Source organism: Microplitis mediator, chromosome 8, assembly GCF_029852145.1.
Source record: "Microplitis mediator isolate UGA2020A chromosome 8, iyMicMedi2.1, whole genome shotgun sequence".
NCBI lineage: Eukaryota > Metazoa > Arthropoda > Insecta > Hymenoptera > Braconidae > Microplitis > Microplitis mediator.
In genome coordinates this window covers 2433070-2446501 of record NC_079976.1, presented here as the reverse complement: position 1 = coordinate 2446501, position 13432 = coordinate 2433070, and the positions used below count along the sequence as shown (strand labels likewise).

At 34.7% G+C, this 13432-nt stretch overlaps 4 protein-coding genes across 4 annotated transcripts in view; 3 read left to right on the top strand and 1 right to left on the bottom strand.

Annotated features, from left to right (window-relative positions):
* Nucleotides 1-6931, bottom strand: part of LOC130672628 (serine-rich adhesin for platelets-like) — a 91871-nt gene extending 84940 nt beyond the window's left edge. Inside the window, exon 1 of the mRNA XM_057477273.1 lies at nucleotides 6042-6931. Within this exon, the coding sequence (XP_057333256.1) occupies nucleotides 6042-6199 (158 nt within the window). The 5' untranslated portion in view covers nucleotides 6200-6931. The remainder of the gene's footprint in view (nucleotides 1-6041) is intronic.
* LOC130672639 (uncharacterized) overlaps nucleotides 1-8700 on the top strand; it is a 259637-nt gene extending 250937 nt beyond the window's left edge. Inside the window, exon 4 of the mRNA XM_057477286.1 lies at nucleotides 8107-8700. Coding sequence (XP_057333269.1) covers nucleotides 8107-8173 — 67 coding nt within the window. The 3' untranslated portion in view covers nucleotides 8174-8700. The remainder of the gene's footprint in view (nucleotides 1-8106) is intronic.
* On the top strand, nucleotides 1380-4530 carry LOC130672635 (uncharacterized). Its single transcript, XM_057477281.1, has 4 exons — nucleotides 1380-1578; nucleotides 1659-1814; nucleotides 1888-2052; nucleotides 3670-4530. Exons 1-4 carry the CDS (start codon nucleotides 1528-1530, stop codon nucleotides 4402-4404), a joined length of 1107 nt encoding a protein of 368 aa, XP_057333264.1. The 5' UTR covers nucleotides 1380-1527; the 3' UTR covers nucleotides 4405-4530.
* Nucleotides 8701-9788: 1088 nt separating the features above from the next.
* Nucleotides 9789-13119, top strand: LOC130672631 (nucleolar GTP-binding protein 1). Its single transcript, XM_057477276.1, has 6 exons — nucleotides 9789-9961; nucleotides 10060-10334; nucleotides 10999-11236; nucleotides 11303-12085; nucleotides 12163-12588; nucleotides 12668-13119. The coding sequence occupies exons 1-6, from the start codon at nucleotides 9914-9916 to the stop codon at nucleotides 12821-12823; spliced, it is 1926 nt and encodes a 641-aa protein (XP_057333259.1). The 5' UTR covers nucleotides 9789-9913; the 3' UTR covers nucleotides 12824-13119.
* The last annotated feature ends 313 nt before the right edge of the window (nucleotides 13120-13432 follow it).

The window sequence follows — 13432 nt, the reverse complement described above, 5'->3', positions numbered from 1 at the left end:
TTGTCAAAAGAGCTGAGCATAAATGTCATGAACGTAACCTCCATCTTCATTTTAAACTTCATCTTTATTTTTTTATACTTATTAACTTTACTTTTTTTTTTTTATTTGTAACAATTATCTATTTTCCCTTTGAATATATATACGCTGAGATTTTGACAATAGTATAGTTAAGAAAAATTTTTAATTTCTCGATCATAGGCAGCGAGTCCTGAATTTCGATGTCGACGGTTGATTTTCTCGAAAGTCAAGGGTGGGATGCCAATTTTTGGCACTTGAAAATAATAATAGCAATATCTGGAAGAGATTTTGACAATAATGTGGCCGGAAAAAAATTTTTAATTTCTCGATCACAGGCAGTGAGTCTTAAATTTCGAAAGATTTCCTATAGGATTTCTCTGACGGTTGATTTTCTCGAAAGTCGAGGGTGGGATGCCAATTTTTGGCACTTGGAAATAATGATAGCGATATCTGGGAGAGATTTTGACAATAATATGGCCAGAAAAAAAATTAAAATTTCTCGATCATAGGCAGTGAGTCCTAAATTTCGATAGATTTCCTATAGGATTTCTCTGACGGTTGATTTTCTCGAAAGTCGAGGGTGGGATGCCAACTTTTGACACTTGGAAATAATAATCGCGATATCTGGAAGAGATTTTGACAATAATATGGCCAGAAAAAAAATTTAAATTTCTCGATCATAGGCAGTGAGTCCTAAATTTCGATAAATTTCCTATAGGATTTCTCTGACGGTTGATTTTCTCGAAAGTCGAGGGTGGGATGCCAACTTTTGACACTTGGAAATAATAATCGCGATATCTGGAAGAGATTTTGACAATAATATGGCCAGAAAAAAAATTTAAATTTCTCGATCATAGGCAGTGAGTCCTAAATTTCGATAAATTTCCTATAGGATTTCTCTGACGGTTGATTTTCTCGAAAGTCGAGGGTGGGATGCCAACTTTTGACACTTGGAAATAATAATCGCGATATCTGGAAGAGATTTTGACAATAATATGGCCAGAAAAAAAATTTAAATTTCTCGATCATAGGCAGTGAGTCCTAAATTTCGATAAATTTCCTATAGGATTTCTCTGACGGTTGATTTTCTCGAAAGTCGAGGGTGGGATGCCAACTTTTGACACTTGGAAATAATAATCGCGATATCTGGAAGAGATTTTGACAATAATATGGCCAGAAAAAAAATTTAAATTTCTCGATCATAGGCAATGAGTCCTGAATTTATACATAGGTATAAATATATATACTTATAATTTACTGGAGTTTCAATAAACGAATGGAGTAAATTGAGTAAACCTGTTTTCGAATCGCAATTTAGTAATAACGTTCGATAAGAAAATAAAATAATTACCAAGACACCGTTCAAAGTTACTTCACCGCGATAACAGGTGGATAAACAAACGTCTTCGAAGTGAGAACCCAACAGTATACTTTTCTATCATTTTATTTTTATTCAGTCCTGTGTATTTTTTTTTAATTGACTAAATAAATAAAATTATATCACTTGATATGCATATTTATTATACGGGATTTTTAGTTTTTATCGTACCATTTTCGGAGGTAAGTTGTGCAACAGTTTATTTATTTAAAATTTTACGATATATAGGAGTCCATTTATTTTTTATTGCTGTTTGTAATAGGCGCTATATACATATCAATCTCAGACGCCGAAAAAATATGTTAATTACCATTCAAATCCCTACATCTCGGCGTTCGTTACCGGCAAAACTTCAAACACGCTGGGAGATATTTTTTTAAAGTTTCATCAAAAAATTAACCGCCAAGACAACTTTCAAGTAACTAACTTTTAATCAGATACTTATTTTGTTTTTTAAATAATTAACTAAACAATTTTATTTTCTTCACTAGATTTCGGTACAAATTACTAATGAGCAAGGTGCAGTTATTATGGATATCATCAACGGAATAAATTTATGTGACCAGCTCGACATTGAATTAATGAACCTTCAACCTTTTTCACACAGCAACATGTTCGGTTTGACTGGGCTCCAGTGTCCGATTGATTCAAAAGATGTAATATTTTTTATCTTTATAGCCTTTAATAATTTACTCCATCTACTTTTTGCCGAAAATTTACCTCCATAATTTTTTAATTTTCATATTATAGGTTTCAAAAATTTTATAGTAAATCCGCGGACCCGCGAGTTTTTAAAAATTTGAATTTTTTTTATAAAAAGTCATTCAGTAAAAAAAAAACGATGATAAAAAATAGTTTAAGGTCGAAAACATTATTGTATGACTCAGTGCGATTATGCAAACTAAGTCATGGTTAAAAAAAAACTTGAAAACTTGAGGAAAAATATTTTTTTATATAATTTGTACTCCGTTTATTTTATTATTTTTTTTTTTATATGAATAATTAGACGAGATTTAATTAAAAATTATTTATAAAAAATTCAAAATATTATTTTCGTGATCACCCGAGTCAAAAAACAAATTTGGATTTAAGTCTCAAAATTCTCAATGAAGTTTTTGAGAATCAATTTAGAATTTTAAGATTGACAACAGTATAAAAAGTTATTCTAGCTTAGTCTTCAAAGTATTAGTTACGACCAATTTTACCATTTTGAGGACTAAACTGAAATAACATAGTCTGGATTAGAGCCTCAAAATACTCAAAACATACAGTAATAATTTTGTCCATATTTGAGCCTCAGAAATCTTATTCGACATATTCTCTCCCCTCCCTTTTTTATCTAAAATTTTTAAAAGTCCGAAATATAACTTTTCATTCGTTGAGGATTTTGAGCTCTTACTTATAATTCAAATCTCATACGAAAAAAATATATATCCGGGCAAATCTGTATATATGAGACATATATTTATGGTGTCACGACTAAATATTTGACCCTAAATATCTAAGAAATTAAATCTAATCCAAAAATATCTGATCAAATCATCTAATGAAGTTACTGGTGTAATTGTTTCTGATGGTATTGCTACTATCGTAGCAATTTTAAATGTATTTGTATATCTATATCTAGTCAAATTTACTAAGTATAGGAATACAAACAGTGTCACGACTAAATATTTGACCCTAATATTTCGTCATTAGATCTTTTGTCGTCAGATAATTTGAATTAGATATTTGGAATTAGTTATTTAGTCATGTAACCATATTTATATGTATATTGCATATATGCAACATATTCCAAATTTGCCCGGATATATATTTTTTTCGTACACAGAAAAAAAGGATTTCTTGGCGCAAAAAACTTTTACTCACGTCAAAAAAATTTTTACTTGTCCTAAGAAATTTTTCGCATTATGAATTGAAAACGAAAATTTTCTTGGGGCGAAAAAAAATTTCCTTGAGTCAAGAAAAAAATTTTTAGGGCAAGGAAAAATTTTTAGTCCCAAGAAAATTTTCGTTTTCATTTGATAATGCAAAATTTTTCTTGCCCCAAAAAATCCTTCTTTTCTGTGTATGGGAATCGATAAATTATTCGCATTTAGACCTCATAGTTCTCATTGATGATTTTGAGTACTAAAGTAGAGTTACTTTCTGGGCGGCAAATAAAACATCAAAGGAATTAAGGCTTTTGAAGACTAAACTAGAATTTATTTTTTGACTCAGCCAAAAATACGATTCTACAATTTCTATTAATAAAGATATTTTTTTTTCAATAGGTCCGTGATATGATAGAAGCGCTACCATTTTACTGGCCCGAAAATCATTATTTCCCTTTCGAAGTCGGCTGCGGAGTACGTAATTATCAAGTGACCCTATCGAAATGTCTCGGCGCAGGTTTCGCATGTGAAACTTTGATCCAAAGCCGCGTGGAGTCAAATTTTGAATCAGACAGTTGTCTAAAACAATCGTTCCTACTAATAGACTTAATAATGATCAAAAAAGGCCCCGGGAGTATCGAAGTAAAAAGCGTAAACATTCTCGATCGCAAGTTAACAAAAGTGAGTGACTTTGCTCAAGACAACATCGTGGGTACTCAAGTGGATAAAATAGACGTGATTGACGCCGAAACTAATACAATCGCGATAGCTAATGACAATAACATTGAGCTGGTAGATACCGGAGCTGAAAAGTATCATGCAGTGAATGTTAGACTCGATAAAATTATGCTCGATACCGACACAAATAATGCTGAGCTAACCACCGCCGAGGCTAAAAAAGTCGAAACTTCAGCTGATGACGTAAAGCTGATTTCCGGATCGGATTCCGACGATAATAACTTGGGTCTGATAGAAACGGAGACGGAAAAACACAAACTACTCGATGTCTCAGCACAAGACATCCTGCTGGAAAATAATAAAGACGGAGGTCTAGATGTCATTGATAATCGATTGGAGACAATTAAACGAGACGACGAGATAAATTCAACCGCAGATCTGTATCAAGATGAGTAACTATACCCATTATATAAAGTTACGGTACCGCTTATCAGTAAAAATCAATAAAACTTATATTTAGAAAAAATTTTATCAGCCTGTAGATTCATTTAAATAAATATCATTTTTAACTACGGCAATAAATATTTTTATTTCCACGAATTCCCGTTTGATAAAACCACCTCCGTTGAAATTAATTAACGTTACCGTATCTAATTATATAACAACAATGAGAATAATCTAAAAATAAAAAAAGTAAACGAGTATTTGTTCCAGCGAAATAAAAATAAAAGTACGCAATTGCTGATATAAGAATTTTCATGCCCACTGATATTATTTCCTAAGCAATTATACGATAAGGAAATAATTGTAATTGTTAACATTGTTGAAATAATAAAGTTCCAAGTATAGTTCCTCCTTTGTGGCTGTACCACACAGCAATAAAACTGTTTCAACGAAATATATTAAAATCCAAAGACGGGGATCGGTGAGATAAGAAGAGTAGGACGGGGGATAATAATAAACGACTGGAGGAAGGAGTAAGTACTTAGTAATAGCTTTTGTGTTATAAAAAAGTTAACCGAGGGGTTTTATCACTGTTCGAGGTCGAGGTCGTCTGTTGAGTATGCTAGAGTATCCTATCCTCTCTATCTTATTATATTATATAGTTTTATTCTTCATAGAGTATCATAGTTGTTGGATTAATGGTTCGCGAGATCGTGGCATCAGGGTCGAGCTCCGGTGAACCGTACATGGAATCTTAGATTTCAGATATATAATCCCCCGTCGGTTCTGCTGGCTTACTCGTACTCGTACTCGGTACAGTGTCCCTACCAACACTGCCACCAGCGTCTATGTGCACTTATATCCTTGCCTCGTTCATTACTCCCGCGGTAACACACATAACACCGTGTGTGAGTGAGTGTGTGAGTGTGTGTGAATGTGTGCTGCTGGTAACTGCTGCTGCTGCTGCTGTTGTTGTTACTGGTGGCTACTCGGCGGCGGACAACCTGCTTCGCCCGTTATGCATTATAATTGTTCACGATTGATCGTGGTCGACGATACGCTACCGATAATGGGGTCTGACCTGTCCAGGTTGAGCATTGCCTAGCGGGTGTGTTTATAAATATGTGAGTGCTGGCGACATACATGCAGGACTACTTGGTACTATGTAACAGAGACAGAACTAAGTAGACGTTGAAGAGAGTCTAGTGACGAAGGCGACGGTAACGTGGGAGGGAGGGAGACACTGGACAATGTTAAAATAATGTTAAGCAAAAAAAATGAACAATGAAAATAAAAGAGTGGAGAACAAGTTGACTGAAACTGCACACAAGTGGGAGAAGAGAAAAAAGGGGGAGAGAAAGATAAATAAAGGACAAGGGACAGGACTGGAGATGGAGGATACGAGGGACCCTTGTCGTTGCTAAAGCTCTGAGGACTCCAGGAAGGCGATTCATTAGTTTAACAACACGGAAGTGTTGGCGGATAACCACGCGGCTTCCCTTGCCCGCGTATGTTTTATCCGTGTGTGGTCTCTTAGACTCTACTTGTCTAGTTCTCAGTCTCGGACGTGATTGTCCCGATGGAAAAAAACCTCCCCAGCGGTTTGATAAAAAATTTCAGTCGGTGGTAGGTATAGAGATATAACTTACCGATTGGAGTCTCGCATCAGTTGTCGTCTCATACTCCCACGATTGCGTATGAAGTGAAGAGCTCCGGAGCCGAGTCCAGGTCTCTTGTCATCCTTGTCGAGTCTCGGTGAGAACCACTGGCTCTGCTCGGTCCTGGTTCTTCGCATGCCGTCTTCCATTTCTCGTTAAATTTTTTTTCGGGTGCCTCCGTCCACTCTCGCTAGCAAGCAACAAGTCACTCGGCTGTCCAGGACACCGGGGATTCGTTCACCTCTTGACTTTTAACAACAATAACAACAAGTAATGGTAAATTTATTTTGTCAACCATCTGAATACTCGCGGACACTTTTAATGACTCCATTATGATTATTAAACAGTCCTAGCTGTGCTGTAGCTGTAGCTCACTGTCCAATTAAAAATATCATAAATCTATCCATTTAAAATTTAAATACTAGTACAGTGTCTTGATAAATAAGTATAAAGTTCTATAATTATTAAAATTTATAAAAAAACTCGTATGGTCAAGATCAACAGCACCTCGTGTCGTATACTTTTTGAATGAAACACTGGGTAATAATGAAAAACAGGTTTTGTAGCCTCTGCCTCCTCTCTCAGCGCGTAGGATAAATAAAAAATAAGTCCCGAAAAAATAAATAAAGATGACAATTGACCGAGTGGGTTGCACAACGATTATGACACTCGGCTGGCAGACTGTCCCAGCAGGACCCGGCACAGACTCTCGAGGGCCCACTGATCGGAGTAGAGTAGCGAGTGACCAATTCGTCCAAGAAGTTTCTCCTCCGGGTATCGCGGAGCGCGCGTACCGGTAATAAAAGCACGTAGGATCTGTGCGGCGCGTCGAGAAGGACTGGGTGCTCTGCCAGTTTATTCTCTCTCTTGTTCTCCTCATTCGCCTCTTCGTAAGTCGTACGATCCTCGGAGGTTCCTCCTCGCCGTTGGCTTTCTCACCCCCTCCCCTCTCTTTCCCTCGACAATCTTTGTAGCAACCAACCGAACCAACCTACTCTTTCTACAGCATTATACCCGACAGTGCCTTCCTTTCTACCTGTGATGGCTCATGTTCCCCCTACTCGCCAAGGGTCCGCTGGCTCACTGTCTTCGGAAAGTATTATAAGTATTATAAACGCGTGGAGTAATGCTCGACGAGTTCTTAGCTCTTAGTTCTTGGTCACTTTGCCGCACACGATTTGAGAGAAAGACCGAGAGGAGTTAAGAGTTTAAATAAGAATAAGAGGACCGGCAACAAGAACAAGAGCAACACGAAAAAAGGGCACACCGTTGCCCGGAGAACTTTAATCCTCCATAAAAGTCGTGGATCCAGAACAGAATTCGGAGTAGCCGATGGTGGTCCAGCTTTTATTTTTATTTGTAATAATATGTAATAACAATAAAAATTTATTGCTATTATTTTTTTTTGTTTATCAGAACTGCAGGCGCAGTATCAGTTTACCGGTACAAGAGAATATGCGGTTGTTATTTTTTAAAAAATCACGATCAAATAAAAATGACAACCACTGTCTAATCGTGGATACGATGAAGTCAGTGCTAACTTCCGCATGGCGTTTAGCAGCGATTAGCGAGCCTTATATCTCGATATAAATATATATACGTACATATATAGATGTATATAAACTCAGCGGGGGAGCGGCAGAACAATTTTCAGTATTCCCACGGCCACGAGACGCTGTCTTGACTGCCGCAAAGACCGCAGAAAATCCGCTCGCCAGCAAACCACCCACAATACGCCCGCCACTGACAAAGCTTAGATCAAGAAAGTTCCTGATAACTTCGCGGATGCTGGAGCTGCAACTGAGAAAACATACGAGAGCGCTTATTATCAAACATGTATTTAACTATTTCCTTATTAAAGCCCGACTCTTCGATAATAAATACGAAAAATAATATAAATTAATTTATGTGCTTTTAAAATTAATATAAAGATATAAATTTATATTTATATATAATTATAATTTAAAATAATATCGGGTATCATAACTTACCTTTCTTACTTGGACGTATAGAAACTCGGAGTTGTTTGCTCATATTGGTTTTATTTTTGTTTAAGGCAAATAATGGACCCGGGGCATATACGCTACCAAATAAAACCACTTGCCGGGCGTATGTGCGTGTGAAGGCATGGGCATGTACATGTGCATGTGTATTTGTATGTAGGGAGAGATGATGATGATGATTATGGCGGTGGTGATGATGATGAAGGAAAAGAAGGCAACAAGCCGAGGACGTATTAAAGTTTCAGCATCACCAGCAGCTTCTTGCCGATTGTGAGTGCAAACTTATGCTACTGCCGATAAGGAATCGCGGGCAAGTCTCAGCCACCCATCTCGTCACCTCGATTATCCGTGAGTAGCATAATAATTTATTATTACAAGTTCTCTGCACCGGCGAACGCCCGACTCACTGCAAGATGAGTAACACGAGGAGCAGACTCGCTTAAATTATATACTCTGTTGCATAATTACTAACTAGTAATCAAATTAAAATATTTACCCGCGTTTTTTTAAGAAATTACAATTAGGCCCTTTTGATGATTTATGATTTTTTTATTTTGTTACTTCTCATAATTCGCGGGTGCTACAATAAACATGAAAAATTACATAATTGATCGCGGGTAATTTTTAAATAATTGTGCTACTGAAGTTAGCCGACGTCTAATAATTTTTGGATTTTTTTTTTAAACGATAAATTATAAAAAAAAATACTTGAAAAATTGTACTTGTATTTTTTTTAATTTTTTACATGTGCATTTTTTTTTTTTTTTTTTTTAATTCGAAAATTTTTAATTGTCTACTAACTTCAAGATCATAAATAATTATGATGATCCTGAAGTTAACAGACAATTGACAAAATTTTCAGATTTTTTTTTCCAACGAATCAATTACGAAAAAATAAAAAATAAAAATATGCACCTGTAGAAAATTTAAAAAACTATAGGTGCAATTTCTTCAAATATTTTTTTTTCTACAATTTATCGTTTTAAAAAAACTCCAAAAATTATTAGACCTCGGCAAACTTCAGTATCATATAATTATGAGTTTGAATGCAGCAGACATCAGACAAATTTAAAATTATTAATAGAGTAAATAGTTAAAAAAATAAAATTAAAAAAAACGCACTTATTAATTTTAAAATTTTTTAGATGCGCATTTTTTTTAAATTTTATTTTATTAATTATTTATAATTTTGTATTTGTCTGCTACATTCACACTTGTGAAAATTTTACGAATGCTGATTTTTTAAAAAATAAATATGATCCAAGAGATTCAATTGTTTTGTGTTAATTTACTTACAATGTAAGATGTTGGGTAAAGTGAAGTACTGAGAGATCATTTAGTGTTTAAATTTAGAAATAATGAAAGTATTATATTTAAAATAATTAAAATTGCATTGAGTTGAGCTGCGCATGGCGTCGTGTGATTGCTGCTGAACTAATGAGTTTTATTCAGTAAAAATGCAGAAGTTGGGCTTTAGTGACCTCTATCTCTGCTGTGATTGGTCGCTGGCAACATAGAAGCCATCGGCTGTTTTAAATGGACGGTAAAGTAGCCGCCATTGTTGGCGCGAAAAATTTTATTTTTGAATTTTATAAAAATATTTTTAAATTCTGTCACCAGGTGTCTGTTCCTTCGCTTTTTGCTCAGCTTATAGATGGCAGCACAAACAATTTTCTCAATGAAAAACGAGTTTGCGAATCTTCTTTAGGATCTGAAGATTTTATTGTTCATGACCAATTTCCTCCTGATAAATTTAACAGGTTAGGGTTAGAATAAGTCAGCTCACGTGTACACGTGAGTCGGTCATTATTCTCATCAAATAATTAAATAAATAAATTTGTTAAGTTACAAAACAAAAACATGTCGCTGTATAACTTCAAAAAAATAACCGTAGTCCCTACGGCAAAGGTAACTATCAAATTATTTACAATTTTAAAAATTACTAGGTTATTATTTCAATATGCCCATAAAAAATAACTTGTACTTAAACTTAAAATTTATTCCAGGACTTTATAGATATCATATTATCAAAAACCCAGAGGAAGACACCGACAGTAATCCACAAAAATTACAAAATATCCCGAATCCGCGCGTTCTACACCCGGAAAGTCAAATTTACTCAGCAAAATTTCCATGATCGTCTGTCGAAAATTATTCAGGAGTTCCCAAAGCTTGATGATGTCCATCCATTTTATGCTGATTTGATGAACGTTCTCTACGACAAGGATCATTACAAGTTGGCTCTTGGTCAAACAAACACCGCGAGACATTTAATTGATAAGTAAGCATTTATTTTCCTACTCACTCGCTGTGATCCTGAAGTTACCATGATCTTGAAGATAGCAGACGATTAGTAATTTTTGGTTTTTTTTTCCACCAAACCAATTACAAAAAAACAAAAACTAAAAATATGCACATGTAGGAAATTTAAAAAACTGCAGGTGCAATTTTCTCAAATATTTTTTTTTTATGGTTTATCATTTAAAAAAAAATCCAAAAATTATTAGACGTCTGCTAACTTCAGTATCATGAAGTTACCAGACAATTAATAATTTTTGGATCCATTTTTCAACAAATCAATTACAAAAAAAAGAAAAATGAAAAAATGCACATGTAGGAAATTAAAAAAGCTATGTGCAATTTTTTCAAAAATTGTTTTTTGTAATTCATCGCTTTTAAAAAAAGTCCAAAAATTATTGGACCTCAGCTAACTTCAGTATCATTAATAATTTTTGGATTTATTTTTCAACACATCAGTTACAAAAAAAAAAACTAAAAAAATGCACATGTAGGAAATTAAGAAAGCTATAGGTGCAATTTTTTAAATATATATTTATTTTTTTAATTTGTTTTTAAAAAAACCCTAAAATTATTAGACGTCGGTAAACTTCAGTATCATCCTCTTATCAATTGTAATTGACCACTAATTTATTTATTTTTTTTAGTGTCTCTAAAGATTATGTTCGCTTACTCAAGTACGGAGACTCTCTGTACAGATGTAAGCAACTTAAAAAAGCGGCTTTGGGTCGCATGGCGACAATAATGAAACGACAAGCTGCTAATTTAACATATTTGGAACAAGTCCGTCAGCATTTAGCACGTCTGCCCAGTATTGATCCGTACACTCGTACGATTATCATCTGCGGGTTTCCTAACGTTGGAAAAAGTAGTTTTATTAACAAGGTAAGACACTACTTTTAAATTTACTGACAATTTAAAATAAATTATTAACTTTTATTATTTATTTAGATCACTCGTGCTGACGTTGAAGTCCAGCCTTATGCTTTCACAACAAAATCACTTTACGTAGGACACACAGATTATTTATATCAACGCTACCAGGTGATTGACACACCGGGAATCTTAGATCACGCATTGGAAGACCGGAACGTTATTGAAATGCAAGCAGTGACGGCATTGGCGCATTTGCGTTCAGCGGTTCTGTACTTCTGCGACTTGTCCGAGCAGTGCGGGCACTCGCTGGAGGAGCAGCTCAAATTATTTGAGTCAATAAAGCCATTGTTCAACAACAAACCGCTGATAATTGTCGCCAACAAGATCGACGTTGTGAGTCTTGAAGAATTGTCCGAAGAAAAGCGCGCGGTTATTAAGAAATTTGAAGAACACGAAGTTCCGATCATGGAGACTAGTACGATGACTGAGCAGGGAGTGATGGAGGTCAAGCTCGAGGCTTGTCAGCGTTTGCTGGCCTTCCGAGTTGATCAGAAAATCAGGACCAAGAAAGTTGAAGGGAAAGAAAACCGGCTCCATGTTGCTATGCCTGCTCCGAGAGACGCAAAAGAACGCCCGCCTTGTATTCCTGCTAGTGTGATGCAGAAGAAAGCAGCCGCCGCTGAAAAAGCTGAGCGCAAACGCAAATTGGAGCGTCATATTGAGGAAGAGATGGGCGATGATTATATTCTTGACCTAAAGAAGAACTATGACATTGAAGGTGATCAGAAGTATGATATCATTCCCGAAATTTGGGAAGGTCACAATGTTGCTGATTACATTGACCCTGAAATATTTGACGTATGTTTATTATTTATTTTCTGTTATTGTTATTATTATTTATGAATTATTATTAATTATGTTTATTAATATTTTAGAAATTAAACGAGTTGGAAAGAGCCGAGGAACTGAGAACACAAGCCGGAATTTACGATTACAAATTACCAGAGTTAACGGAAACTATGAAAGACATCAGAGCACTGGCTCAGCAAATCCGCGACCAGAAGGTCATATTGAAAGAAGAGTCGCGTATTAATAAACAATCAACGAAACCAGTAATGCCGCGGAATACAGCAGCTCGCGGTCGCGACAGAAGTGTCCATAAATTAAGAGACCAGATGGAAGATCTTGGTGTTGATATGGAAGACACCAAAGACGCTCATTTCACTAAAACTCGCGGAAGATCACGATCATTGTCCGGTCCGGCTCGTAAGAGACAACGTGTCGAGTCCGTCGTCTCTGTTTCGCGCGCTCGCAGCAGCTCGCGACCTGCTAGAGATGATATCGGTGTCAAAGATGTTACGGTAATTATTTTTTATCTTACTGTTTTTATTGTTTATTGGATTACTTATGTCATTACTGATATATATTTTTTTTTGTTAGATGAAATCCAAGCTGAAGAATATCGCCCACAAGGCGATCAGGAAGAAGGTCGCCAAGAAAGGTCTCAAAGGTGAAGCCGATCGTTTCATCGGAACTAAAATGCCTAAACATTTGTTCTCCGGAAAACGAGGAGTTGGAAAAACTGATAGAAGATAAGAGTATGATAAATTATTTATATTACTCGAATATCTGGTACGTTTCATTGAACGTAAAATTTATTTTCACATTATGGAGCTTAAATTAAACTTAATTATAAAAAAAAATATTTGTTGCGCTTTTTCAATACTTTTATTATTGATTTGTTCTTTTAATTATTTTACATTGAGTTTATTATCGCAATCAACTTCGAACGTAATGTAATCGATAACAGAAAAAAATAATAACTGATAAAATGTATGGAAATTTTTTTTATTACCTTGATACTTAATTTTAAAAATATATTCTTATATTTGATACGAACGAATTATCATCAGAGTAATTAATTATAAAAGTAATTATTTACCCAATTTTAATTAAAATTGATTACTTGAATTTATTTAGATTTAAAAGTTGAAAAAAAAATCTTTAAGCTCAACATTTTGGAATTTTAGTTTTTTTTTTCACAGTAGTTATAAATATTCGGTAATTATTTATAAGATAATAAGTGACATAAAAGTTTGAAATTGTAAATTTTGAAAATAAACAAATTGAATATAAAAAAAAAAAAAAGTGAATCTAAAAATTTTTGGAAATTTGTATGCAATTTTTTACGTATGTAGCAGCCAT